General features: G+C 48.5%; 1 protein-coding gene across 3 annotated transcripts in view; it reads right to left on the reverse strand.

Annotated features, from left to right (window-relative positions):
* LSAMP (limbic system associated membrane protein) overlaps positions 1-26,938 on the reverse strand; it is a 1,030,680-nt gene that overhangs the window by 11,328 nt on the left and 992,414 nt on the right. For 2 of the 3 annotated variants that reach the window (XM_074853103.1, XM_074853095.1), the window contains 4 exons: positions 25,602-25,736; positions 21,652-21,772; positions 20,579-20,727; positions 14,524-14,559 (listed from right to left, as the gene is read on the reverse strand). In XM_074853103.1, coding sequence (XP_074709204.1) covers positions 14,524-14,559; positions 20,579-20,727; positions 21,652-21,772; positions 25,602-25,736 — 441 coding nt within the window. The remainder of the gene's footprint in view (positions 1-14,523; positions 14,560-20,578; positions 20,728-21,651; positions 21,773-25,601; positions 25,737-26,938) is intronic. The other variant, XM_074853113.1, reaches the window with a different exon arrangement.

Here is a 26,938-nt window from a genome sequence, read left to right on the forward strand (position 1 = left end):
ATCATCTCGGTTGGAAAAGCCCTTGAAGATCCTCCAGTCCAACCATTAACCTCACCCTGACCGTTCCCAACTCCACCAGATCCCTCAGCGCTGGGTCAACCCGACTCTTCAACCCCTCCAGGGATGGGGACTCCCCCCCTGCCCTGGGCAGCCCATTCCAACGCCCAACAACCCCTTCTGCAAAGAAATCCTTCCTAAGAGCCAGTCTGACCCTGCCCTGGCGCAGCTTGAGGCCATTCCCTCTTGTCCTGGCGCTGGGTCCTTGGCTCAAGAGACTCATCCCCCCTCTCTGCACCCTCCTTTCAGGGAGTTGCAGAGGGCCATGAGGTCTCCCCTCAGCCTCCTCTTCTCCAGACTAAACCCCCCCAGTTCCCTCAGCCGCTCCCCATCAGACCTGTGCTCCAGACCCTGCACCAGCTCCGTTGCCCTTCTCTGGACACGCTCGAGTCATTCAATGGCCTTTTTGGAGTGAGGGGCCCAAAACTGAACCCACTCATCGAGGGGCGGCCTCACCAGTGCCGAGTCCAGGGGTAAGATCCCTTCCCTGTCCCTGCTGGCCACGCTAGTGCTGATACAAGCCAGGATGCCATTGGCCTTCTTGGCCACCTGGGCACACTGCTGGCTCCTGTTCAGCCGGCTGTCAATCAACACCCCCAAGTCCCTCTCTGACTGGCAGCTCTCCAGCCACTCCTCCCCAAGCCTGTAGCGCTGCTGGGGGTTGTTGTGGCCCAAGGGCAGCACCCGGCATTTGGCCTTATTGAAACTCCTCCAGTTGGCCTCAGCCCATCGCTCCAGCCTGTCCAGATCTCTCTGCAGAGCCTCCCTACCCTCGAAGGAACAGACTGAAAATTGGCAAAGACAAAACAATTGTGCCTCTTTTCCTTGCTCCAAATAGCGGGACATTTAGGCACCCGGTGCAGATGCAGGTGGAGCCCTGCCGCGGCGCCCAACCGAGCTGCCACAGCCTCCCCGGACACTGCGCCCCGTGTTTCTGAGGGTTCATCTGTGCCACGCGTTCAGCCTGGGCGATCCGCAATGGTGTCATGGCACGAGGTCACCTTGGCCGAGATTTGGAGAGCTGGAGCTCCCTCAGGGCTGAAGGGGACCCCATCCCACCCCTCTCCCCAAAGCAGGGTAACCCTAGCTCTGTCCTTTAATTTAACCATGGGAAAACCAGTGCGGTGCCACCGTGACCTCACTGCTCCTGCCCACCTGCGTGTAACAGCCCCGTGCACCAGCCCCGCACAGAGAGGCTCCAGGGGTCTTTTCCTGACACTTCTGGGAGAACGTCCCCATACTTCCAAGCGGGGATGTGGAAGGGGTGGTGAGGCCCCGCAGCATGGGGCTTCAGCAATTGCACCCCCCCCCGCAGGCAAACCCGTCCACGCAGCATGATGCGGCAGAGTTGCTGCCTGCTCTCGTGCAGGCAGTGCTGCGAGAGCTTTACCAGCCTCACACGCAGAGCCAGCCGCACCCGCTACTGCTAAGGATGCCTGACCTTTCCCATTATAAGGCCCTGTTTGCATAGCACTTTACAGACATCAACAGGGCAGGTGGAACAATCCCATGCTGGGTGTTTGCCTTGGTCTGATTTTACTTTTTTTAAGTGGAAGAGCGGCAGCCAAAATACTTTTGCTGTGTCTGAGAGCAAGGATTGAAGAGGAAAAAAATATTTATTTTAATCATAAGAACAAAGAAAGCCAGCAACTGTGTCTCAGAACATTTTTTCTGCTCTGATGCTTGAGCCTCGCAACAGTGCAGAGATGTGGCCTTTCAGAAAAAGGTAAATAGCACCACAAAACTGTCATCTGCCTTCAACACCCTTGGAGATGGGGTGCCCCAAAGACTTCACATGTCTTGAATGACTTTCCTGGGATCACCTCAGTGGGTCAGTGCTTCGGCCCCTCACAGGGTTTAGGGACCCCCATACAACTGGCACAGCACAGCCGGGCCTGCTACACTTGCTCCTCCCTGGAGGGCTGCAAGCTAGGCTAGCCCAGGGCTCACTATAGAGGACATGGGTATGTATGCTAGTTTGCATGGTATAGCTGTAATGCTTTCTTTCGTTTTGTTTTTGTGTGTGTCATGGCTCGTGAACCACTCCCACTCCTGTGAAAGGTGTAGGAAAAGACATGGCAAGAAGAGTGGTGGGGCTTGGGTGAGACAGTGGAGGGAGAGGGGAAAAGCAGGGTGTGCTGCTTACGTTCACAGCAAGATTGCAAAGCCAAGAGCGCCAAGAAGAGCATACCGCATGAAAAGACCAGCTCTACTGGGTTAGTCCAAGGGTCTTGTCTAACCTCCAGTCCTGTCCCGGGGCCAGCCGGGAGCACGTGGCCAGCATGGCATCATATTGGCCTGCCTCAGGTGCTTCAGAGTCACCCTGAGCTGGCAGAAGCTGCGCTCCTGGACAGATTCATTTTTTCTTCCATGAACTTGTTCAGTCACTTCTGGACTGCCTGAAGACTTCCATACCCACAACCTCCCTCAGCTTTTAAGGAGCACAGCAGCAGTCAGCTGCCAGCAGTGATATTAAGGCCACACATTAAATTTGGGTGTTATGTTCTCCTGTGACTTAAGGACCTTGGCATTAACAGAAAGCCTGGCACGCTGCCTGTTACTAATTGCTACCTGAACCAGCTAGATTAAAACTGTCTCAGTCACTCCTTGCTCTGCAGTCTCCTCTGCTGACTACAGGAGAGCCAGGCTAAGGAAACTGCTCAGCAGGGGAAGAATTAGCTGGGGTGTGTTCAGGTCTCCCTAGGAAAGACAGAGATGAGCTTTTTGTCAAGGAAACTGTTCAGAAAGAAGCTACCCAGTGTCAAGAGACTGGTGGCCACTGAATGCTCAAGTCCTGAATTGCAGAGCTGCAAGTCTCCCCACCAAACCTGGGGCACAGCTATGACTGAGCCCTCAGTGGATGCTACCCAGCCAGCTGAAGGGAGCAGAGTTTAGCCGTGAGAGGACTTGGTAAGATGCCCCGTGAGGCCTAAGAAACTGAGACTCCAGTGGTGCATCCTCCGTGGCACAGGCTCGACCTCCAGAGATGAGGCTGGCTGCAGAAATCACCGAGAGGGGAGCAGACTCCTTGAGGCTTGACTTCTGTGGGTGAATAAAAGAGCCCTTTTCTCCCTGCCTTCAAGCCTTGAATTTATAGTGCTACAGGCGCTGCGACACAGCCTCGGCAGCAGTGGCCGAGGTCAGAAGGCTGCTCGGTAGCCCTGTATAGGCCCTGCCTTATAGATGGCTTTGGCCCCTCAAAGCCTGCAGTGCCCATTCAGGGTTGGGGGCTGCATGAGGAGGTGATAAATAGGAGAGGAAGATTCTACCAGGCCAGAGGCATAGCAAAAGGCTGCTGTGATGAGGGATATAAGAAAGGGGTAATATGGACTGAGGCGGTATGATGAGCCTTACGCTTGTACTAACGCAGGGCCACAGAGCAGAAAATGGTATCAGGGAAGGTCTTTGATTGAAATGGCAATATGGGCACGCTCGGCTCAGGACACGGAAGAGGGCAAGAGGAGGAGATGTCAGGTGGGGTGAGGATGGGGAAATGTGGGAGCTGATGTGAGCATGCAGGTTGGACAGGTAACAAGAACAGGTCCTGGGAGAAGGGGAGATGAAGAGAGGAAATTAAACCCAGATGAGGTGCAGGGAAGCAGGGACAGTGGGAGAAAGGCAGGTACAGGGAAACGATGCATGTTTATGGGCAAGGGGAGTTAGCACCAGGAATGCAAAGGCAAGGAGTCAGTACCAGCCCGGGTCAGAACTACAGGAGAAAAAAGTGGGGATTCCTAGGGAGCTGTTTAGGCGTGGATGTGGCGCCTGGTGAAGCTCAAACGCCAACAAACAGGTATGAGAGAGGGCACGGAGCGGTAGGCGAAGGGATGCTGCGGCACTCGGGGGGTCAGCACTCGCCCTCCGGCTGCCCTGCGCGAAGTCCCTGGTTGTCACACACCCCCCCGCCCCCCAGGCTCTGCTTTGCCGGGCGATGCTGCGGCTCCGGGCCGGGCTCGGGAGCCGCCGCAGCCGCCCAAGCGCCGCTTCCCCACGAGGTGGCAGCCGAAGGCCACGAAAAACCGAAGCTCCGGGCTCTCCCCCGACCCGCCTCCCAAACCCGGGTAAGCCCCCGGGCTGGCAATAGCAGCGGCTGGCAGTGGCACCCCCCCCCGCCCCACGCCCGCGGGAGAATCCTGGGGTCCTGCACAGCAAAGCCCACGCGGGACCATGCGAAAGAAGGGGTGCCAGCCTCGCACGGTCTGAGCCACTCTTGTCTGAGGCAGCCCAGCAGGGCCACGTTTTTGTGGCACGGAATGGGATGCCCATGGCTCTGCATCTCTCCTCAAGTGCTACACAGTATTATCCTTGATAAAACTGCTTGGGGAGGGGGGGCGGGGTCAGATCTGATCTGCTGGCCAACAAAAGCAAGACATCTACCTGCTACATAGCAAGAAGCAGCTGTTGCAGGGGGTGGTGGTAAAGTTTCTATCCCATTCTACTTCTTCCACACAAATACCCCCTGCTTACCCCTCACTCCCTCCAGCTCCCTTTTGCAACACCAATAGCACCCCTGAGATAACACCCCTGAAGGGACCCATAAAAGAGGGGGATAGAGGCCCCTCACTCCAAAAAGGCCATTGAAGGACTCGAGCGTGTCCAGAGAAGGGCAACGGAGCTGGTGCAGGGTCTGGAGCACAGGTCTGATGGGGAGCGGCTGAGGGAACTGGGGGGGTTTAGTCTGGAGAAGAGGAGGCTGAGGGGAGACCTCATGGCCCTCTACAACTCCCTGAAAGGAGGGTGCAGAGAGGGGGGATGAGTCTCTTGAGCCAAGGACCCAGCGCCAGGACAAGAGGGAATGGCCTCAAGCTGCACCAGGGCAGGGTCAGACTGGCTCTTAGGAAGGATTTCTTTGCAGAAGGGGTTGTTGGGTGTTGGAATGGGCTGCCCAGGGCAGGGGGGGAGTCCCCATCCCTGGAGGGGTTGAAGAGTCGGGTTGACCCAGCGCTGAGGGATCTGGTGGAGTTGAGAACTGTCAAGGTTAGGTTAATGGTTGGACTAAGTGATCTTCAAGGTCTTTTCCAACCAAGATGATTCTGTGATTCTGAGGCTGTGCCATGCCACGTAACCCTTGCTGAATGGGCAAATGAGGCCAGACTTGTAACTAAAGCCACAAGTCCGCTTGGTTGCAGAGAGTCATGCCCGCACATGTTGTGAGCAACATGATCACCGCCAGCAGAAATGGAACCTAGGACCTTCAAGATTCCCAACACAGACCTTTAAAACAGGTCATTTGAGATGCAAGCAGAAAGCAGATGTATTCCTGGTCCATACCCACAGAAGAAAAAAATCACCCACATTCACCAATCTAGAATATGCTACTGGGTCCCATCATCTGAGTAAACTGAAATGGAGATAGGAAAAGAGACAGCGGGTACCAGTTTTTCTCTTATTAACAAGAGTCCAGGGCTTGACCTATCTGCAGTGCTGATGGAGGAGAGCCCACAGAGAAGTTTCAAAGGGCATCAGAGAGCTACAGGATGCTTATTTGCTTTGGGGAATCTGCCCTTGGGATCCTGTTGAAGAATACGGGGTAAAACCTGGTATAAGGGGATAATCAGCCCCCATGAGTTTCTAAATGGAAGTGAGGCCTGGAGGAGGCACTGGAACAGGTTAGGAGGACTTGCCTACTCCTCTTATTAGGAGGAGTAATGAAATCAAGTAGAGTTGGCCTGCTGTTTTTCCAAGTGCTCTCCAACCTCTGCGGCTCTGGGGTCCATGCTGTTGACAGGCTGACTCTACCTACAGGGAAGGCTGGAGTCCTGATTCTTGAGCAAAGAAGAGGACCAAAAATGAGGGAGGAATGGAAAAAAAAAACTCTAAAGGAAAAGGTGAAAGGGAAAGGGGATGTGAACTATACAGGTCTCTCTCTGTCATCTCACTCCCTGGGGCCTGGAGGGGTCTTAGGTTTTACACTTGCCAGCTCCTCTGCGGGAAGTGATTTTTCTAGTCTGTTGACTCTCTTGCCAGGGCTTCAGAAGATGAAATCTTTATTATCATGAAGGCTTAAAAGGGAGGAATACTGTTAATTCCATTTTCAAGGTCATACTTTGAAAGTTATTAATTTCTTTCTTCCAGGGCTTTGCACTCTACTCTGAGGCTTTAGGGATTAGCAGCTTCTACTTACTAGGGTTCATTTGGGGCTTTTTTCTTACTACTTTCCTGTGTCCTCCCCTCCCTTTTGAGAAGAAGACATGATTTTTCACTCCCTGTTCTTAATATTGAAACTACTTTGTTCATTACCTGTTCATACCCCGTTCTCCCTACCAGTTCTGCTCCTGTAATTAAAACTTGACTGTGACTACAGTGGCAATAGGCTGGCTTTTCTAGAGGTGGAAGTACCACTGTGTAAACGAGGGAGGATGCCCTCCAGCAACTCTCCAGCAAGATTAAGGAAATGTCTCTGGTGTCTATCAATCTTAGCTCTTGGTTTAATGTATTTCAGAATTTGCTCATGCTTTTTTAGCACTGAACAGTCCTTCCCCATGTTTTGGAGCTCATTCATGGTGTACTAAGTACTCATCTATCATACCTCGTGTCTTAGCGAAGATTCATTCCGTAATGCAGCGCACCCATCCTTCCCTGAGGTCTAAAGAATATCCCTGAAATTGCATTTTTCAGTGTCTTTCTGAGAAGGGCATGGTGTTCAAAAGCTGGCTGCTTATGCCATTTATCCTGGAGCTGGTTTACAGTACTCCTAGTCTAGAATTGAACTGTTATCCTAACCAGTGAGGCTGGTGGGGGCTAGAAGACCACCTATGTTTCAAGGTTACACAGATCTTTCATCACCGAGTCTGTCCTGTAGGTATCAAAAAGGTTCCATGGTTTTCTCACAACTGCAAAATAGTTCTCCCACCCTTTCCATTCCCCTAGCAGCTGGAGGAGATTTAAAACAACAAATAAAAAATCCAAACACCCGGCAAACTACTGATAACAAAATCAGTTACTTAAAACTGCTTTGTCTTCAAATAATTTGTTGAAGACTCATCCTACAAGCGAAACATCCAACAAATACATAGCACAGACTTTTTCAGGGTCCATCACAGGGAAGATCTAAGCTTTTTCTGCTATTCCTAGGATACGGCAATCCCTCCCCTGCTCACCTCTCAAGCACATGTGTATAGCACAGCAGACCAAAGGTGACACCAGCACAGAGTCTGATGTCTCAACGGGGAAAAAACAGCATAGCCGCCCTCACCCAGAGCACATACAGCCCTAGGAAGCAGGTTTGCTAATCAGAGGCTCTGGAACCTCTTGAAAAATTAATATTTTCATCAGCTTTATGTCTGTCTGTTTACCCACTTCATCCCTCTTATGGTTTTCCACAAGCTTTGCTGGATATTTGACACAAGAAAGATTTGAGTGGCTGTGAGCAGAAATGAAGAGGGAGTGACACACCAAAGGGTGACTGGAAAGGAGACTGGAGCAGAAGGAGAACTAAATCGGGGTGGAGCATGACCAGCATGCTTGAGGTTGCTCTGGTATTGAAATCCCGTCGTCTCGCTGCCTCTGCCCTTCCTATCCTTCTCCTCCAGTACCTGCAGCACAGTGTCCCCCCCAACCTGTCCCTGAGGTCTTCTTATGGCCACCACTCCTCTCTGGGGCCTCCCTTGCAGTGAGCTTAGGAGAAACCAACCCTTGTCCCCATCCCGCCTTGCCCAGGAGTGGAACAAGCTAGGAGGAGGTTTCAGCCAGCCTTTGTCAAGGGCTGGTTGTGAACAACGAAAAGTATGGGACCCGTATCATGGGAATGCTATGAGCAAGGCTGTGTGCTTGTCTCAGCATTCCAGCGATTTAGAGATTTCACGGGAGTCAAGCTGGGCCCACAGGCTGGTGTAGGTCTCTAAAGCGTGTGGGCTAAGTAAATATTACTTTGTGTCACCTGTAGTTCTCATCCAAGGATGGTTGCACGTATCTGTGAGCAAGTCCAGAGTGAGACTCCTGGTCACCTTAACGCCCTAACAGTGCAAGCATGGCTTTAATGTCTGGCCCAGGCATGGGCAAAGCTGGAGCAGAAAGCCATAGGGGCTTCCCAGATCAGTAATTAAAAAGGGAAAGTTACTATGGCTTACACAGGCAGCTGAGCTGGGCTTCAGCTGGATGAGTTGGGGCAATGGAAGAGATGCCTGCAGCCACTTCAGCTCATCCTTTAGATGTTTTAGGGTGCCTGCAAATTGCTCGCTGACTGTGGGATGTGCCTCCGAGCATGGGGTGTGCGCGTACGGTGCACAAGGTGGCCTGGCTGAGGGGCGTACTCGTCCGTCAGCGAGCACGCACCTCTAACACCAACCGTAGAGGCTGCCTGGCCAGACCTCACTGATTATTGCACACCCTTCTCCATGGCCTCACCCCTCGCTCCTGTCCGTGCACTCATTCCCCAGATTGCCAAGGGACACGCAGGCGACGATGGTGGGGAGGACCCAAGCGCATTCCTCCTTCACCAATAGGCCTCTCCCTTTTGCAGGGGAGGTCTGCTGACAGACCAGGGACGGGAAGGCCTGCCAGGAGCACTCTGCTTTTTCTGCAAGCCTGGTTTCTTTGGAATGGTTCGCTTTTCCCCTGTGCACCCCCTCCCTCCCAAATCCCACACCTCCCTTCTCCCGGTTGTTTTTGTTTTTAGAGAGAGCGCTTAGACAGCTGTATTAATCATGCAAGCCCAGCCATGTGTAATGTGCTTTATCAACAGCAGAGCAGACACTGAATGGCAACCGGTTCACAAGCGGACCCGGTGCAGTGCCTGAGCCGGGAAGATAAACCTGCCGCTTCCCAAACCGACTTACCGTCATGGGTTAGTGAATGGAGAGACTGTTCACTTGGGACAATAACCAGAGGGGAGGCCAATTTGTTAGGCAAATTCTTGAGTGGTTTACACTGGAAATGGAAGGGGCAGGTGGAGGATGAAGGTGGGAATTGCTCTTTGGTCATTTTCTCTCAGGGGTGGGAGGAATTTTTGTGTGCGCGTAAGGATTAAATCAAGACAACAGAGGCTGTTCTTCATTCTCCTCCTTGCTGCCCTCCACACTTCAGTCCCAGTCAGCCCGGCTGGCAGCTCAACACTGGAAGCACAGAGAGTGAGGAGAGAGCCAGGATTTAGGTACACCTGCTGCGCAGTGGGTATAAGTTGCCTTCATCATCTCCAAGAAGGAAGGTTCAGTTGATGGCTTCAGAAACCCATCTAACATACAGATGGTATCAGGCTATGAGTATACTCTGTGCTGAGGATATCTATCTCAGGAGGGCTATAACCTGCCCGAGCTCTGCTCTGCAGGGTAATCTGTCCATGCTACACTGCTGACACTATCAGTGTCTCTACTGGACAACTGATTTTCCACAGCAGTTGCTCTTCCGTGGGTTCGTTTCTAATCTCTGCAGTGCAGTTGTGTGTTTTCTCCCCCACTGGTTTCACCCCACCTCCACTCTCTCCCCACCTGACTGCTATGCCCCGACTTCTATTTTGCAGGGCTGTTCTGCACGCATGCAAAGCCACACCTGTGACTAAACAGACCTTGAAATACCTTCCCCATCCCAGTGCGAGGGCCCAGCTCGGGGGAATATCTTTCTGGGACTTCCAGTCTCAGTTCCTACCCTCCGCTGTTGCTCTTCCTCACTCGCTGGATTCTCCACAGCATTGCTACTGGAGAGGGTTATGCAAATATATGCAACCCAGGGCTCATTTTGGAATAAATCAATCTAAATTAAAATTAATGAACAAAAAGTACAGAAACAGATCAAGCAATAGAGCCATTTCTCTCTTTTTCCCCCTGTGCCTCTCTTTTTTTCTTTAAGAAAGCGGGTTTCTTTTCTTTATGCTTTTTATTTTGGAAGAAGCAGGTTTTTATTTTTTTTAAGCAATCTCAGCAAACAGAAACTGTCTGTTGCTATCCAGAAAACCCCATCAAGCCATGTTAGTAGCTGTAGTAGAAATAAATCTTGGCATTTCTCTTTTCCCTAAGATGCTGTTTCCAGCTACCTCCCTACTACCCCTTTTGGAAGACACCATCCACCTCTGACTTTGATTTTATTCACTTTTAACCACATGATCAAAATAAGATACAATGCCACCTCTTGCCTAGTACCTATGAAATAGGAAGAAACAATTAATATGATGTTGGCCTTCTGCCTTCACTCTGTCTTGTCCTTCCTGTTCCCTTGGCCGAAACCCCCGCAGGCTTGGCACCCAGTGTGTTCCCAGGCGTCAGTGCCCGCAGACCTGTCAGGGATGGACACTGACCCCAAGCAGCAAGAGATGCTTGGCCTGCCTGAACATCCACCCTGCAGAGCCACCCCTTTCTGGGCTGACCAAATGGAGAATGAGCTCTTTGGGAAATCTGTCTGGATACCACCAGCGGGAAGCAAGGAGAGCCGCGAGCTGTGCTTCCCGCCTAGGGTCATGGGTGCTCTCGGGTGCCGGATGCCCGAGAGCACCCATGAAAGCTGGGGCTCAGCCAGCTTTCAGGGACAAGAGGGGCATGCTCCAAGTAGTCAGGCACACATTCCTGCGGAGTGGCGAGTACAGCTGAACTATGGCCCCTGAATGCCTGAGAATTTATGAAAATGCCACACTTGCGCATGGCTCCAAACATGCCCTCTTGCGCTTGGTCCCTTTCACCAGTATTTTTCTCTGCTGATAGTTTCTATGTCAGGATCACACCATTTTGGCCTGTTTATGCTGTGGTTTCTCCAGATCTGCCAACTAGTTTTTTTCAAAGGCTGCAAAGGCTTGGGTTTTCACTGACCCCTTCTTGGAGCCCAGCTCAGAAAGCACCCTCTGGCCTCCGTGAAGAGGACCCCAGAGATGGATGGGTTCTTTAGCTGGCCACACGTACTGGGAGGGCTGGTTTCTGAGGACTGCTCCCACACCACTGCTTAGTCTGCACTCTCTGATGTATTCTCCCATGTTTCTCTCCTTAGCTTTGAAAATATTCAGATGTTTGTCCTTTTGCCAAAGCAGACTCTGCTGCCACGAGAGCTGCCCGTTCAGCAGAACTGACGGGGCCATGCACTAGAGAAAGCGAAAGGGGAGCAAGGATGGGTGGAGGTGACCACTGCAACAGATGAGCTCTCTTCTCCACAGCTAGGACCTCCATAGGGAGGGAAGAGGACTGAGAGGGTATTAGAAAGAAAGACGCTCTCTGTTTCCCACTCTGGTCATCAGACCCAAATGAACATCTCTTTTCTCCCTTCCCCCAGCTCCCACCCACCTGATGAAGGCATTAGTGATAGTACAGGCTACACGGGCTACAGCTAAATGGAGACTAGCTACGATCTACAGTCATACAGGGTCATTCTCCGATCAGTGCGCATTTTGGCAGAAAGACAGGACTGCTCATTCTCCTTTTCTCTCCCCCTCCGCTAGTTACTAACATGCTATTGCCATAAATCTTTTGTCACCCTGTTGATAGCCATGACTTTGTCTGATCAGGCCCCAAAGACTGGCACGCTTGAAGCCCTGCAGGCAGTTCTGCGAAACATGGCATCTCCCCTGCATAGCTTCCAGGGCATTCAAGCTAACCACGCCGAGCAAGCCCCTGGTTAGTCTGTGGTAAGCCCTCATCACAAAACTCCTGTGAGGAAGGCTTGTGGGCTTTGAAGCCCGTCGTTCCAGTTAAGCCATTCTGGCGTGGACACTAGGTGCTAATCACAGGGGAGGGAGTCTATGTTCAAAGGGCTGAGGACAAGGGACAATGGAGGACAGAAATGGAGCTCGTGCTGTAATTTGAGGCTCAACAGTGATCCCCCTTGTCCTGTCATTGGCAGGTGTGGTGCAGAATCAGCAAATTCTCCTTTTCCAGAAGAAAAACCCTTTTGAAAAGCCACCTGGTGATGCAGTAAGGCCCCCTTTGTGACAGCCACGTCTTGTATCATCCCATTGTAACATGATGTTACAATGCAGACAGGAAGATGTGATGATGTGGCATCATCCCAGAAGACATTTCAGGGCATTTTGAGTGCCCGACTGCAAAATCAAGAGGGCTAGAAAATTTACCAAGGACAATTCAGTTGAGAGCTGAATCAGCTGGGCTCCACCAGCCTTTTAGGAAACTGCCTCATCAAATTCAAGTCCCCTGTGTTTAGCTGAATGGGCTGCTTCCGAGTCTCCAGCCTGCCTGAAAGCAAGATGTTTCCAAAGCAGCTAGCTAATGATAGCAATTGCTTAGCATGACTACAGTGCTCTTCTTCTCTAAACACCTTCCTTTTAAATTAATGCTCAAAACCCTACAGGGCAGGGAAGCGTTACCCAGGTTTAAGAGAAATGGAAATTGAGGGAGAAAGAGGGAGGAGGCTGTGATTCTGGTCATTGAGGAGAGGCTTATTTGAGAGCCCAGGACTGCATCTCAGAACATCAACTCACAGGGAGGAAAAGGTCTAACAAAATTTTATGCCTAAGGTTTCTTTGAAGGTGAACAGCAAAGTAAAAGCAAATGTTGAGATAAGCACCAATATCTGTGCTGAACGCCCACGCTGGAGAAGCTGGTAGGGGCTTTCAGAAAACAAATGAGGTCCAGAGTATTTAAAGTCTACTTTCCCCCTCTGCAAAATCCTCTTTGTGTGTCCTGGGTCATCAGCGATATCCCAGCATTTGGCACCACAAATTCCTGGAGACTCGTCACAGAAGTGATGTCACACCAGGATGTCCTTCAAGATGGTATCAGAAGACTGGGGAGCAGTAAAAGGAAAAAAATAACAACTTTCAAAGACAGAGGGGGAAGTGTTTTAAAGGATTGACTAAAGCTGTGCAGGATGGCCTTAGCAGCTTGATTACGAGGGGTATTTGGTATGGAAATCCTGGCCTTGCTCACTTGCAGTTTTTGCTTTATCATTTAGCTTAATGGGCTACTAATTCAAAACCAGCTGTAAACAGGGCTGGCTATGAAAAAAATTAACACTGCCTGCCTGTGGAATTTAAGGATATATAATAAAAATAATCATAAAAAGAAAGAGCCCTGGGTTTTCCATCAGACAAAAATATTCGTCATTGAAAATTCTGCTTAAAAAATGAACACGCAAAATTGGAAAACTCCTCAAAACCTTACATCCCAAACAGCCTCAGCAACTTTAATTTCATATCCAAGCACAAGTTTCATTTGCAATACATACGATAATGGTGTTTAATTGGATTTATTTTTCCACACTAGGTTCCCAATGGCCTACTTTACTCCTTTTCTCAGCTCCTTGAATGTTATTTACAAATCACTCTCTGGGATTTAATTTTAATGGTAGCTTGATTTCTCCCTCTCCACCCCCCCCCCCCTTTTTTTTTTTGTAGGTACTTTTCTTTAATTGTATTTGTGGATTTGCCTTTTAAATAGGCAATTGTGACTACATCCTGAGCCTGAATAAGTTGCCAAGAGCAGAGCTTGATTTGAAAACTGGCAGAGTAGTTAAATGGAGCTGGTGTAACATCCAGCATTTATTGTTCTTTTCATGGGAGTACCTGCAGGTGCTTTACTTGGGCAGGTGCTCTTTTGCAAAACAACATGGGTTCCTAATAACACTCTACCCCAAAGCTCTGTGCAGACATTAACTATTTAGGCCTCTGAACATCCCATGAGTTGAGTGCATCTTCATCAAATGGCTGTAAAACAAAGACACTAAGGAGCTCTAGGCAGATTTTTTAAGTGAATACGGGGACTGGCTGTCATGTTGTTGATTTGGTTTCAAACACTCCTTTCACAGGCTGTAGCCTGCTTTCTGGAAGTGCCCAGTCTCTGCGCTTTTTCTCAATCTCAAGGTTGCATCCAAGCCCCAAGTCCCATGTGGCTATCAGGGCCGTGCTGCCTGGACCTGAGGCATGCTTGGGCAGCACAGAGACAGGAAAAATACTCAGATTCTCTTTTGCCTTCATACCTTCTTCCCTTGGTATAAAGCAGACAGTAACACCTCACCGTGCACCTCTTTTCATGCTCTCTGCCTCAAATGCAGCACTGCATGACTGGCAGACTTGGGGGGTGTGTGACAGAGGAATGAAAAAAACAAAGTGTTTCACCATCGTTTGCACAACTAGGGTGAAAAAAACCTCCTGGCAGCAATTTAATTTCTGGCTTCTCACTTGTCCCTTCCACCCACTCTGCAGGATTTTAGGTCTGCTGATGCTTTTGATCCAAATCCAAACATGTGGGCAAAGACAGCTTAGGACGGGAATACATATTAGGAGTAGGTCTGCAGAAAAATTGAACCTCCCTGAAGACTGTCCAGACCTGAGTGAGGACTCAATGTCATGGCTCAAAACTTGGCTAAAAGTTGTCGCTGTTTAGTTGATTGGTTTTTGAAAAGGAAGGGGGAAGGGGAAGGATCGGAAAGGATGAGGAAGGTGAGCAGAAGAGATCAAATGACATGTAGACGAGAAGGGAAAGCCCTTATTTTCCTGCATTTCTGAGCTAGTTTGCCCATCCCTAGCTCTGTGCATTTGTCAGGATGATGGAGAATGACCCGGCTAAAGAGCTACTTCAACAGAAAACATATACTGACCTGGAAAAGGATTGGGGAGTGTGGGTAAAACTCGTTCTAAGGGGGGAAAAAAAACAATAAGCAACATGCAGGAGAAAAGGACAAGCCACTTTTCACACCAAGCAAGGAGCAGATACAAACCTGATGGAGTTGTCCATCCCCAGATTAGGTGAACTAGAGTAGGTTTCATATACAGAGCATTTTGCTAGCAACACACCTAATACACATCAACACCTCCTGGGACTGGGAGTCAGAGAGAAGTCACTTGCAAAACTAACAAATAATATCCACACAGCAAGAGGGATTAAGCACCTGCAGTGAAGGTAATTGGAGCTGATGGGCCATATCTCCCCTCTGACTTTCAGGACCACTTGTGTCATCACACTACAGCTCCTCTTGGCTACACCTCTGCCTGGAAGCTAGTCTTGGCAGAGAGGTGAGGTGTGGAAGTCCTCCACGGGTAGTTGCTGCCTCCCCAGAACCTTCTCCACAATGGATTTCTTGCCAATGACAGGTCCCCTGAGGATCTGAGCATTGGAGCAGTCACCCTGGTGAATCCTCAAGGGCACTCTGCTTCTTTTGAGCATTTGCCTTCTGAGGGAAACAGAGTTTTTGCAGACTCACCAACCTCTGGTTGTACGCGGAGCCTGCTGGTTTGTTTATACGTTTTTACAACGCATCCTTGTTATACGTCACAGCAGGACTTTATTATACATCACTTTTGGCTTCACGCTTTGCTTCTTCCACACAAGGATCTCAAAAGAATTGCACAGACACTGAGGGAAACCGGTGTCAGAGACCTCAGTCTGAGGCTACCAGTAGTGTTAATTCCATTTTACAGATCATGCAGTTGGTGCACGGAGCAAGGAAGCAATTTGCCCAAGGTCAGATGCTGAACTGTTGGCAGAGCCAAGCGCAGAACCAAGAATACAAGCCCCCCAGGCCTGACTCTGATCACTGGGTCTCCTTTCATTACCTCCAGAGCTTGCTGGATGCCTCGTACTGAGACAAGTTCCTACTCATGGACTGATCGGTAGGTAGATATTTAGCTGTAGAGATATGCCACTATGCAACAACTGATAGGCCTGGGGCAATGACTTGTCTCCTGCATTACTTGTAAGGATGGTGGTAAGATCACAGCTGATGGACATAGAGCTTGGCAGGATATATCAGTAGTACACTATTATTCTCAGATCAACCCACGCCCAGCTATTTGGAGGCCAGTGCTCTTTATACAGCACCCTTGGTGCAAAGAGGTAGTTTCTACTCACTGGAGCCCACGGGGACGCAGCAGGTCAGGCCCATCCCTGTGACACCGGCAGATCTCCTGCCCTCATGGTGGTAATGGAGCTGTGTGAAGCCACAGCAGGCACAGGGGAGATTGTCTCTTGCCTAGAAAATACACGGCTAGCCTGGATCTCTGTGTTTATGTAGCAACAGGGGACTATTGTTCTGCGAAAGCAGGCTGTTGTGCTGACATGACTTCCTTGTTATTTAGTTTGGTTAAATAACTCAACTCCCCTTTACCTTCTTCCTGCACAGCAGGCTGCAGACTGCACAGCATAAGCAGTTAAAGCAAAGCACTATGGCCTCATTATCATGCTGCTTTCTATTCAAGGACTCTACCTCTGTTCCCCTTGCCTGCTGAGTGCTGCCTTTATTGCTCCACCCTGGCTCATTAGCCGTGGCTCAGCCTTGCCCCATCTGGCTGTCACCCTAACCACTTTCCTCCTCCCCTGAGTCTCCCCGTTACTGACAGCCCCTGGGAAAACACAGGGTTTGCACTGAGAGCCACCAAGGGAGATTTCGGCCACAGTTACGCTCCAAACCGTAGCAGTGGGCAGAGAGTTAGAGACAAGGGGTCTAAGTGCGTGCGCACAGCCAGCACTTGTGCCAGGGCGCTCACAAATAATGACAAGTTACAGGCAAGTGCCAGCTCTTCTTAAGAACGTGCCTCTTGCTGCGATCAAAACGGCTGGACTGTAATGATAACTCTACCTGAAGCCTCTCGAGGAGGCACGGGTGGGATCCTGTCTGCTGCTGCTTCTAATTGGCACAGGCCTTGCCAGCTGCTGCTTCACCTCGGGGTTCCCTTCCTCCCGGAAGGGTGCAGGGATACAAGCCGCAGAGGATGCCGCAGGGGACCAGCTGAGGTGGCAGTTTTTTATAATTGAGACAATTCAGCCAGCAGGACTGAGTAAGGATGTGCAGCAACTCCCTGTTGTCTCCTGCTTTATCCTCTGGGACGGGCTAGCTCTGCGGGAGGCAGAAGTCAACTAATTTGGAAAAGCTTTCATTTCTTTTCTCTGCCTTGCTGGAATGCACCAGGTGCTGCCACTGCTTCTGTGAGCTTGTGGGGGTGTGTGTGCTTGCTTATCCATCACACAGGTGCCTGCATATAAATACATGCTCACCTAAACCTATGTATCCGTGTGCTTGTACAGCAGATGTGTATCTGGCATATACACACTTCTGTGTAGCACGGGTTAAGATGTGACTTTTACTCATAGTGCTTTTCATAGCACTCTGTTAGCTGAGCGGAATGAAAATAAAACATGTTCCCTCCCTCCTAATACACTTCGGAAGAAAACCCTTTCCCTTCAGTTGTGGCACTACTCTGTTGCTCTGTGATGGCAGCCCTGGCTTGGCCTCTGTGTCAGGTAATTTTCACAGAGATCTGTGTTACTGGCCCTTTCCTAGGTCTCACTGTATTTTGTGCGTGGGGGTTACAAACCCTGTTCCTAGGCTCTGCAGAGCTGAATCAACCTACTGGCTGCCAAAACATGGTCCTGCCTCCCAGCCCCTCATATCCACGGCTGTGTGATACGGCTTCCCCTCTTGCATGAACTCTGATGCTTGTTGAGCCCTGCCATAAACTAGTTCAGCTCAGTTCAACAAAAGAAAACGTTTGGGGGCATTTTGGGGAGGGGGGGTGGACGGTAAAGCTGGGTTACGTTTCCACTGGTTTAGCAGGTTGAATTGGATCAGTGGGTTGTCCACTGAGTATCAGAATAACTGAAACAACAAAAGCATGTCACAGAGAGCAGGGTGAGCAAAAGGAGTGGGGAGGAAGGGACAGCAGCAAGCGATTAGATCAGCTGTATCATCAAACTGTACCTGAGTACCCTCTCTGCAAACATATTCCATATTGCTGTTGGAGACAGGCTCCTGGGTAAGACGGACCTTTGGTATGGCCATTTTTATGTTGTTGTAAACTCAGTCTCCAGGAGCGAGGGGTATAAATCTCTCCACCTACAGCAGGCAATCCTGCTGCTACATCCTTTAAGGAAGATTACTAGCTATCTATTCATACAGCTGCTTTTGTATTTTAATGCATCTCCTATCTACAGCATTGACATCTAAGGCATTTGGTCTCTCCGAGAGTTTTTCAATGCTGACTGAGATTTCCTGGAATGGTAGTCACCCATTTTTCTTTATTGCTAAACTGTTCTTTCACATCATTCTGCTAGCTCTCCTTCTGCCCTCTACCTCAGGCAAAGCTGCCAGTACCTCATTATTAACTCTCTGGTTGTTTCTTCACTCCTGGCTGCCATTCTTTCTTGTGCTGCAATGGGACGCTGAGGAACCATCGCTGTATCTACCTCCCTAGTGGGATGTTGCCCTACAGTGAGCTTGTTCCCTATTTAAAAAAGAAATAAAATCTCTGATTCTAGGGATGAAAAACACTCCCAAGTATTTGAGGATCTGCTGTACCTTGCAAAAACTTGGAACTGCTTTATTTTTCTGCCTGGGTGTGTGGCTGGGAGTGTGCATTACCTGTTATTTCAGCTACTCTCTGATCACTACAGCATTTTTTTCATCTGAGCTTTTAGGTTTTTTCAGCTTCATCTTTATGAGGCTGGATTCCCTTCACTCATTTCCCACCTGATTTCTTAACTTTAGAAATACCGTCAGTAGTCTGCCTGAATTTATTTTTCTTCTCTTTCTCTCCTCCACACTAACTAGAAGGAGAACAGAGATTTCCTGAAACAATATGAAGGAATTGCACACTGAAGAAATAGGGATTAACTAGATAACAAAAATAAAAGTTAGAAACAGTCCACTGAAAATCATCAAATCTCTCTCAGCTTCTGCACCTCCATTCTTCTGGCTCTTGCGCAGTTCTCTAGTATTCTTCAGCATAAATAGGCCTTTAATTTCTAAGGTAAAAATGATAAACAAAATCCAACAACTTGAAAGAAGGAAAGTTTTCTTCATACACATCAAAAGGAGGCTAAAACAGGACCTTTGCTGTGGCAAGTCATCTTTAAGAGTTGCCACATTCACTCCTGGAATAGTTAACGGCAACTTTGCAAGATCTCCTTGAGTCTCTTACAGGTTCTGCCACTCATTTTACGACCATGGGTAAACCACTTCTTCACTCTGCACCTCAGTGTCCTATTTCCTACTGCAAAACGGTGCTAATAACACTCACCCATTTCTAAATAACCTGTGATGTTAAAATATTCTTTGCTAGCAAATCCTTTGAGATCCTTTGAGGTGAAGTTTGAAGTCATGCAAAATGCTTTTCTGGCAAAACCACTCCCCCGGCTAAAATCACGTGTGCATACATACATTATTGAATTTCATCTTATATTTTGTTTCAGTGATGCATTTCAGCTCATCTGTGTAACAGGAACCAACAGAGAGGGCCAAATTTAGAATTCAGCCACAAATAATGGATTCTAAACTTAGCATTATATTAATATCAGCAAGAACAAATCTGGAGTATTTGAAAATTATGTTCCAGATTGCTGCCTGAGGATTTTATTTGAATCTCATGACAGTCACAAGACCAGGGTGAAAAGACTTTCAAAGTAGAAATTTGCTTTGTGTGCTGCAATGCTATAGGAAAGCAAATCTATGTTCTTTTATTATAATATCTGTTCTTTAGAAGAAAACTGCCACAGAATACACCCAAATTTTGCAAAAATTCAAACTGCCATGAAATAAATCCAGAGGCGGTAAACAACGAATGCCAATGGATTTATCCTTTTGCACTATATCTGTTCAAAAATAACAAAACCAAAGCACTGATTTTCTGATGGTTTGATTAATCTGACCACACACAGCAGAACCTAGACTAAACTGTGTCCCATACTAAGACTGCTTTACACAGCTTATCTTTTCTCTGTTTAAAAGGGCACGCAGGTCATGGCCTGAGTGTTTTGGTTCTACTTGGGACTGTCAGAGGAATACAGCCCTGAGTCACTTCTGCATCTATGTGTCCATTCGCATGAGAGGGTCATTCTGCTGCAGTCTATTTCTGGTGGAAAATGTGTGGTCCAAGCTGAGCCCAAGTTTTAGACCTGGAATCGGGAACTGCATTTTGAATACGCCACAGTTTGCCTGTGTGCGTGAGAGGTAGGTGAGGGGCAGGGGCCCCGCTTAGCTGCAAAATTCAGAACCAGCAGGTGACTCTAGAGTTTGATCTAGTCCCAACTTCTGTCTGTTTACACTTCCTTCGACAAACTCAGTAACTGAAAGGTAGCGGAATGAGATCCAAGGAATTTTATTCCATATTTCATCTGCTGATTACCTTTTTCCCCATGTGCCCTATGGTATGCCCCTTTAAATCATTCTGTCTTTTCCCACTTCCTTCCCTTCTATTTTCAAACTAATTTCTCTTTTTCTTGACTCTCTCTTGTTCTCCTCGGGCTTGGTGGCTAGTTCTCTCCATCTCTCTGAATTACTTGTCATTTCTCAGCTGTCACGGACCCTCCGAGCCCTGGCCTTCTGTCTCCTTATTAAAGGGGCTGTCATTCTAAAAGGTTTTTGTTTCCAGCATTAAAACAAACATGCTTTTATTATTTTAAGAAAATCTGACTTGAGCAAAGAAAATCAATCAAAGGGCTTGACTGTAAACCTTTTAATTTGGCTGTATTTGTGTTTCACGGCAAGTATGAACATGTAGGTATCTGAAGCAGAGCGTTGAAAGCCAGTTCATGGTTGGAGGTTTGAGGGGGTGGGGGTGGCAAGCAGATGCTTTCCTGAGTATTGGTCACCGCGTGCTTCCTACACAGCCTGGTCTTTGTGAGAGCGTTCTGGGCCTCCCCTCACCCTCTCCCATACTTACTGTAAAGGTATAGGCTGGCATTTGTGACTCCCAGCTTGTTGGCAGCCACGCAGGTGTAGTTCCCGTAGTGTTCCTCAGTGACGTTGGCCACCATCAGCAGAGACTGGCTCCCCGTGCTCTTTATCTCCAGACCGTTGGCGCTGTTTATCCTGGGAAGACAGGAGAAGAGGTGTGTGGCACCATGGCAGTTGTGCATTGGGAAGGAAATCTCTGCCTTGGCAGGCAGTAAACCGAAGTCATTCAGCCCAGCTGGCAGGTGATGATGGAGGGAGGCAGGAAGAAGACACAAGAAGAAAAAGACCAAAGAAGGCATTGATGGAAAGCAGGAGGAGGGAATGAAAGGAAGAAGGAGCGCAGCGGGGTGAAATGCCCCCGGTAAAGCAGTGGAAAAGCAAGAAAAGCCAAGGGAAAGGGAGGAAGCCTTTACCCAGCACTGACTAACACTTGGAAATGAACACACTGTGGCCAGCTGAGGGCTAGTCCTTACTTGAACAAAAGGTTTTTAGTAAAACACACCAATTCATGTGTTCCAATATGTGCATATACCAAAGCTGAGTCACCCCTGAGCCTGTGCATACGGGCCAGGTTAAAAACTAGAATAACACAACCTTCTTAATGCCCTTTCTCTCCTCATTTTCTCTCATATGCAAATCTGGGTAGCCCAGGGGGAATCTTACACCTCAGCAGCTCCTTCCCCTAGATGAAGGCACCTAGAGTGGCATTACCTGCTTGGAGACTAACACTGCCTATTTTTTTGTCTGTGTCATAGGCTATTTAATGCATGAACATCATCAGGAAGAAAGCATTATTGATGTCTTAATTGAGTGTTGGTCCACAGGTCCACTTAAAGGTAAGAGTTCCATTCTCTGCACTTCCTTCAGCATCCCTCAGCCTCCTCCAGCCCTGCCATGCAGGCTCTGCCGAGTCTGATGGGACCACTGTGACTTACATGGTTTGTGAAGAGTAATTTGTTTGAGGAGAAGAGTTGGGGAGGACAATAGGTGATTCTCTAAGGATCCTTTATTGAGTGGACTGAAAAGGAGAGAAGGGAAGAGGTGAGCTAAAGGTCTTACCTGGTATCATCTCTGTACCACTCGAAATCAGGCGTGGGCACTGCTGACGCCTCGCACCGGAGTAAGGCTTGTCGTCCCGTGGCCGCTTCATTGCTCTTGGACTCTGTGATGGTGGGAGGATCTGTAGGAAGAAAACGTGGTCACTTCACACACTTTCAGGTGGAACAAAATAGTGAGACTATGTCAGGGCTGACTTCCTTGTGCAAACCATTCCGACCGGTGGAGGCCCATGGCTGCTGTGGCACATGCTCCCCTCTGCTCCTCTGAAGAATACCTGCTCTTTGAACTCTCCCTGAAACACCACGTTAGCATCACTCCTTAGGCGTGCTTCTCTTCAGCAACACTCAATAAAGTTCTGTCATAAATGCATAGGCATACACAGTCAGAGTTAAGGTTAATGATGGACTTCTGTAATTTATGAATATTTACCTGCGGATCTCTAGTTCACATGGGCTCATCAGAAAGAAGAAGATGAGAGAAAGACTTTACCAAGGGTAAAGGAAGACAGCAAAAGTAAAAGGAATAAAGTAGGAATTTAGCACTAGCATGAAAATTATTTTCCATACAACCTCTGTGTCTAACGTCGAAACTATAATAAGAAAGGAAAGGATTGAGGTGACAAGTATAAGACAGAAATACATTCATGGCTTAAAAGGGAAGAGCTGCAGCAGGAGCCAGACCACTTGCTGAGACACTTAGGTGTCTAAGGTTACAAATCCTACCCAAACCTTCCTGGACATCATGTGTTGTCACAGGCTCCAAGAGGGCTTGCTCATGATTGCTCTGCGTGATGCTTGCCCTCAGCCCAGCATGGTGCCTCTTTCTCTGCTTACTGTGAAGCCTGAGAGTTGTGCCATGGCCAAACAAAACTTGGGAAACGTACTGGTGTGCTCTGCTGGAGCCAGGTCTTAGTGCTGGCTGGGTGCTGGGTACAGTAGGCACCGGCATCTTCAATCTCAGCCCCATGCTCAAACTGTTAAGTAACAAGCTTTACATGTTAAAAAGCAGAATTATTTCCACCTGGCTGCTGAGAGGGATCAGGGAATAAGTGCCTTGTTTCTCATCACTAATACTTGCATACCCTGAGATTATGGGGCTGCAACTCAGACTACTTTGCTGAGACTCAAGTTACCATAAAGCACAAACGTACAGAGTACAGCTCCGCCGTCTGTATCCATCCCAGCACTGAAAGGCCAGAGAAAGAATCAAAACGGATTGTGTCGGTCAAAGAAAAAAATAATTCTGTATGGAAAATGTATGGAAAGAAGTTTGTTTGTGAACACATTAGCCATCTCAATGTGATCCCTTTCCTGACCTTAATCGGGATTTTATGCAGGGCTTTAGGGATATTGCAGTGCGCCCTCTAACATCATAAATATTAATAAGTGTACATAAATAGGATCCTACATTCAAAGGCTGTGGGTTCACGTAAATATTTTAATTTGGAAAGGAGGAGGGGTAATAAAAGGATAGTGAAGGTGATTTTTTAAGCATCCTTCTTCGATTTTTTGGTTTGAGCAGTGTATCTTCTTGCCGTCTGCAGCGCGGCAAACGTCTTCCATTTCACTGAATCCAGCGCAAGAGGTGAGTCACAAAATGAACGAGCACCTTTCTGTGGGTCTAGAAAATGACCCTGGCAGGCGTGTGCTCCCCGGGATTGCTGTCCCTGCCTTAGCCAACCTCCTCAGCCTTTTAAAGGACAGAGCCCAGAGGGGTGGAGAGGCCGTACCTCAGCCGCCACGTCTTTTGTTGTGGCCATCGAGGCTGCCCGCTCAGCGAAGGGCAGCCTGCTCGCTGCCGTGTGCTCTCCCAGGAGAAGGGGCAGGCGGTGGCCCTGAACAAACCAGCCTATCGTACAAAGCCCTCGCTCTGTGTTTAGCTGTCGGTTTGCTGCCAGGGAAGCCAGGACTGGGTTCCCTTTAGCTGTTTCCCCCTGACTCTTCCACAGGCCTCAGTTTCCCTGTCTGTGATGTGCGAGGGCCGTTACTCGGGAAGCCTGAAGGTGGTACTGTGAGACCAAAGCAAAACGAGGATGCTCTCTCCTGCAGTCTCGGCTGACAAGCTACGTGCTCCACAGCGTCAGCAGATGATAAGAGATGGCCGGGAAGCTCCTGAGGTTGGGCAGGTCCCATTTTTCAAACTTACTGTAGTTTACCCACTTTCTGCTGCTTGTGGTGTAGTTTAAGGAAGAAAGATAAGGAAGGATGTATGCAAATGTCTAGCTTTCATTCCCCAAACAGGAATGATTTTTTTCCTGTGCACGGCCCTCATAACCTCTTAGATTTTTTCCCCCTTATTTTGAAAGAAAAGATCTGTCCTGAAGGAATTTGTAAGTTGCTTACATTACAAATTAGGCCATATCTTAATATTACAATACTCTCTCACATTATATTTTCATATATTCCAACAGTAAAAATGTTTAAGGTCTTACTGTAGCATAGTTATTATGAGCTGAAATTAAGTCAAAATCAAACATTCTGACTTTATACAAACAATCTGTTTCAACCATGTTAAAAGCATCGTTGGAATTATGTTTCACAGAAATATTTGAAAATATTAATTGGTTCTCATGGAATGTCTTGAGTTTATAAACTCAGCTGTTTTCGACAGGAAAAACCCTCAACAGTTCTAGTGCAGAAAACCTGCTACGGCAGTTTCACATTAATGCCACATTTGGCCCATGAAGCAGCCAGTATTAAACCACTGCCACCCAATTTCTAAGGGAATTATAAAAAGCTCTGTGATTCTGAAGATGCTGCGGGGAGCCTATAACCTTGACTTCTAAGCAAGACAGACAAGTTGATCTGATGTGATGGCCCAAAGGGAAAAAAAGAGACAAAGAGCAAGAATGGTAATAAAAGGTGCTAAAATCACCTGTGGTGGCAAATTAGGCTGGGATGGGCTCAAACACTCCTTGCCATCAGCTCTCTGACCTAAGCCACTCCCCTGGGAATGCTACCCATGAATCAAGGCCACGTATATGCACCCTGAAACATGTCTGTAACCAGCTCCAGTTTCAGTTTAAGTTAATATTGTGGTGTGTAAACTGCAGAAGTTCAGGAGGGGATATGTATCCCAGTCATCCATCCCTGCTGCAGAGGTATTAGCCTCCAAGCAAGGAAACAGAGCAGGTAGATGGAGATACTCACTTTAAATCACTTCAGTAGCAAATATGAGCCATACAAACACGGAGGTGGACATATACACATGTAGGATGGTAAGAGTCACGGCAGTCTGAAATATCTTGTGTCACCGTGAGAGGAGCACGCCAGCAGAGTGAAGTGGACATCTGTCTCAGCACGGACGGGCGATGGGACCCCTGCCCCGCTCACACATAGCTAACTGTGCCTCTCGGTGGTTTTAGGTGCATTGCCATATCCTTCGGCCGAGCCCCTTTCTGTATTGCATTGGTGCACATCGCGTCTCTTAGAGAGAGCTTTATGCTAATGACCCAAAACCAGCATAAAAGTCAAGTTTTTGCAGCCTCTCATTAACACATGCCTCTGCCGCACGTCCCCCCAGGCCCCTGGGCTGTGATACCCATGCAGGTGCTGCTGAGATGGCTGGGTGCAGGCAGGCATGTGTTTGCTCTGAGCCGACTGAACCCGCCCTTATCTCTCCTTGCTGCCTCGCTGAAGCTTCTCTTCACGCTACTGTTCTCCCGAATATCAATGAGTGAAGACAAGGCATCGCCAGCGTTCCTGAAGGGAGAGACAGGGGCAACTCACAGCTCCTCCCTTTTTTCCCCCCCCCCTCTCTTTTTCCTTCTTTTCTTATATATTACTAGGTATAAAGCACAAACTATATCCCGTGATGTGTCTGATCACAGATAAGTTTCCTCAGCGCTCCCCCTCATTTCAGATCATATAATATAAACCCAAAAAGGCTTCTCTATTTATCATTAAGGCAAAACTCTCCCCGTTGACCTGCTCCAGTTGCAATGTACTCACAGTTCACAGTGACCCGGACTTGCTTGACGTCTGCTGAAGCAACCTCGTTGGCAGCTTTGCATTCGTACTTGCCCGACTGCTCTCGCGTGATCCCTAGGATCTCCAGATACTCTTCCTCGCCTTCGAACTCTCTGCCTGGTAGGACAGAAAAATACAGATGGTGGCTCTGTTAGGCATTCAGATTTGGGAAGCCTTCTGCTTAATTGCTATGGAGGAACAATCACAACAGGGATTCTGCAAATAAACAAGGGTCATGAGCAATTTTAAAAGTTATTTCAGAAGCCATATCAGCAAGATATGCATTTTATTTAGCTGTGGAAGACTTGGGTTTTCCCAAACTGCAGACAAGCAGTACCAAAGCATTGCATCTCACAGGCTGTCCCGGCCAAGAAGCAAAATCTCCACCACAGGAGACCAGAGCGAGTTCACTGCTGTGATGGCTGAGTGCCAGGGGAGGTTAGTCAGCCTGTGGCTGATGGGCTGATTCACAGCTAGCTGGGTCCTCAGATGTGGTGGTGTATTGACAGCACCCTTTTCTCCACTGCAAAACTGAAAAATGTCTTTCTGTCTCTCAGAGCAACCGCCACCCTGAAGTGCCATCGATCAGGTCGAGCTACCGTTAAACACGGCCAAACTGAGAGAAACAAAGTGTAATTTGATCCGCGGAGACCAATAATCATCACGAATCCCTGATCTACTGTACATATGAAATGACATATTTAAACCGTGCTGCCTCGCTAACACAGTTTTGAAAGCAGTGACTTGAGTGTCGGGGTTACAGCCGGGGGCAGGAATCAGGGGAGGTCTGTGGCTTTGCTTTTAATTCACTATATGACCTTGGGTGAGTCACTCCCTTGCTTTCCTTCTATGAACTGCGGCTAATAGCCCCCCTCTCCCATCACCTCCTGGTCAGAGAAGGGCGGTGAGGTTAACCCATGTAAAACACATTAGAATCACTGGATGAAAGGTGCCAGGGAAGCATGAAATATTACGATTGTTATATCTACCCTATTCCTTCAGAAAGCAAAGCAACGCTCCTCCTGGAAAGAATCTGAACCACACTGGCAGCAGTGTAGGAGATGCTTCCCTCCTCTGAGAGGGCTGCTAGCCCGAAAAGCCACAAGCCCCAGTTGCGTGCCTGTGTATGTTTAGAGAAAGAGTCCCTCAATCCTCAAAGGGTAAAAGCTAAATTTCCCAAAAATACCCAAAAGGTCATCTGTCAAGGGCTCCCATACAGATTCCTCAGAGAGCAGTCAGATTTTCCAAAGCAACTCTCTGCCCAGAAGACATTTTCTGCTCAACAGGTGCCCAGCACTTCTGAAACCCTGCCCTCTTCA

Source organism: Strix uralensis, chromosome 2 (assembly GCF_047716275.1).
Source record: "Strix uralensis isolate ZFMK-TIS-50842 chromosome 2, bStrUra1, whole genome shotgun sequence".
Classification (NCBI taxonomy): domain Eukaryota; kingdom Metazoa; phylum Chordata; class Aves; order Strigiformes; family Strigidae; genus Strix; species Strix uralensis.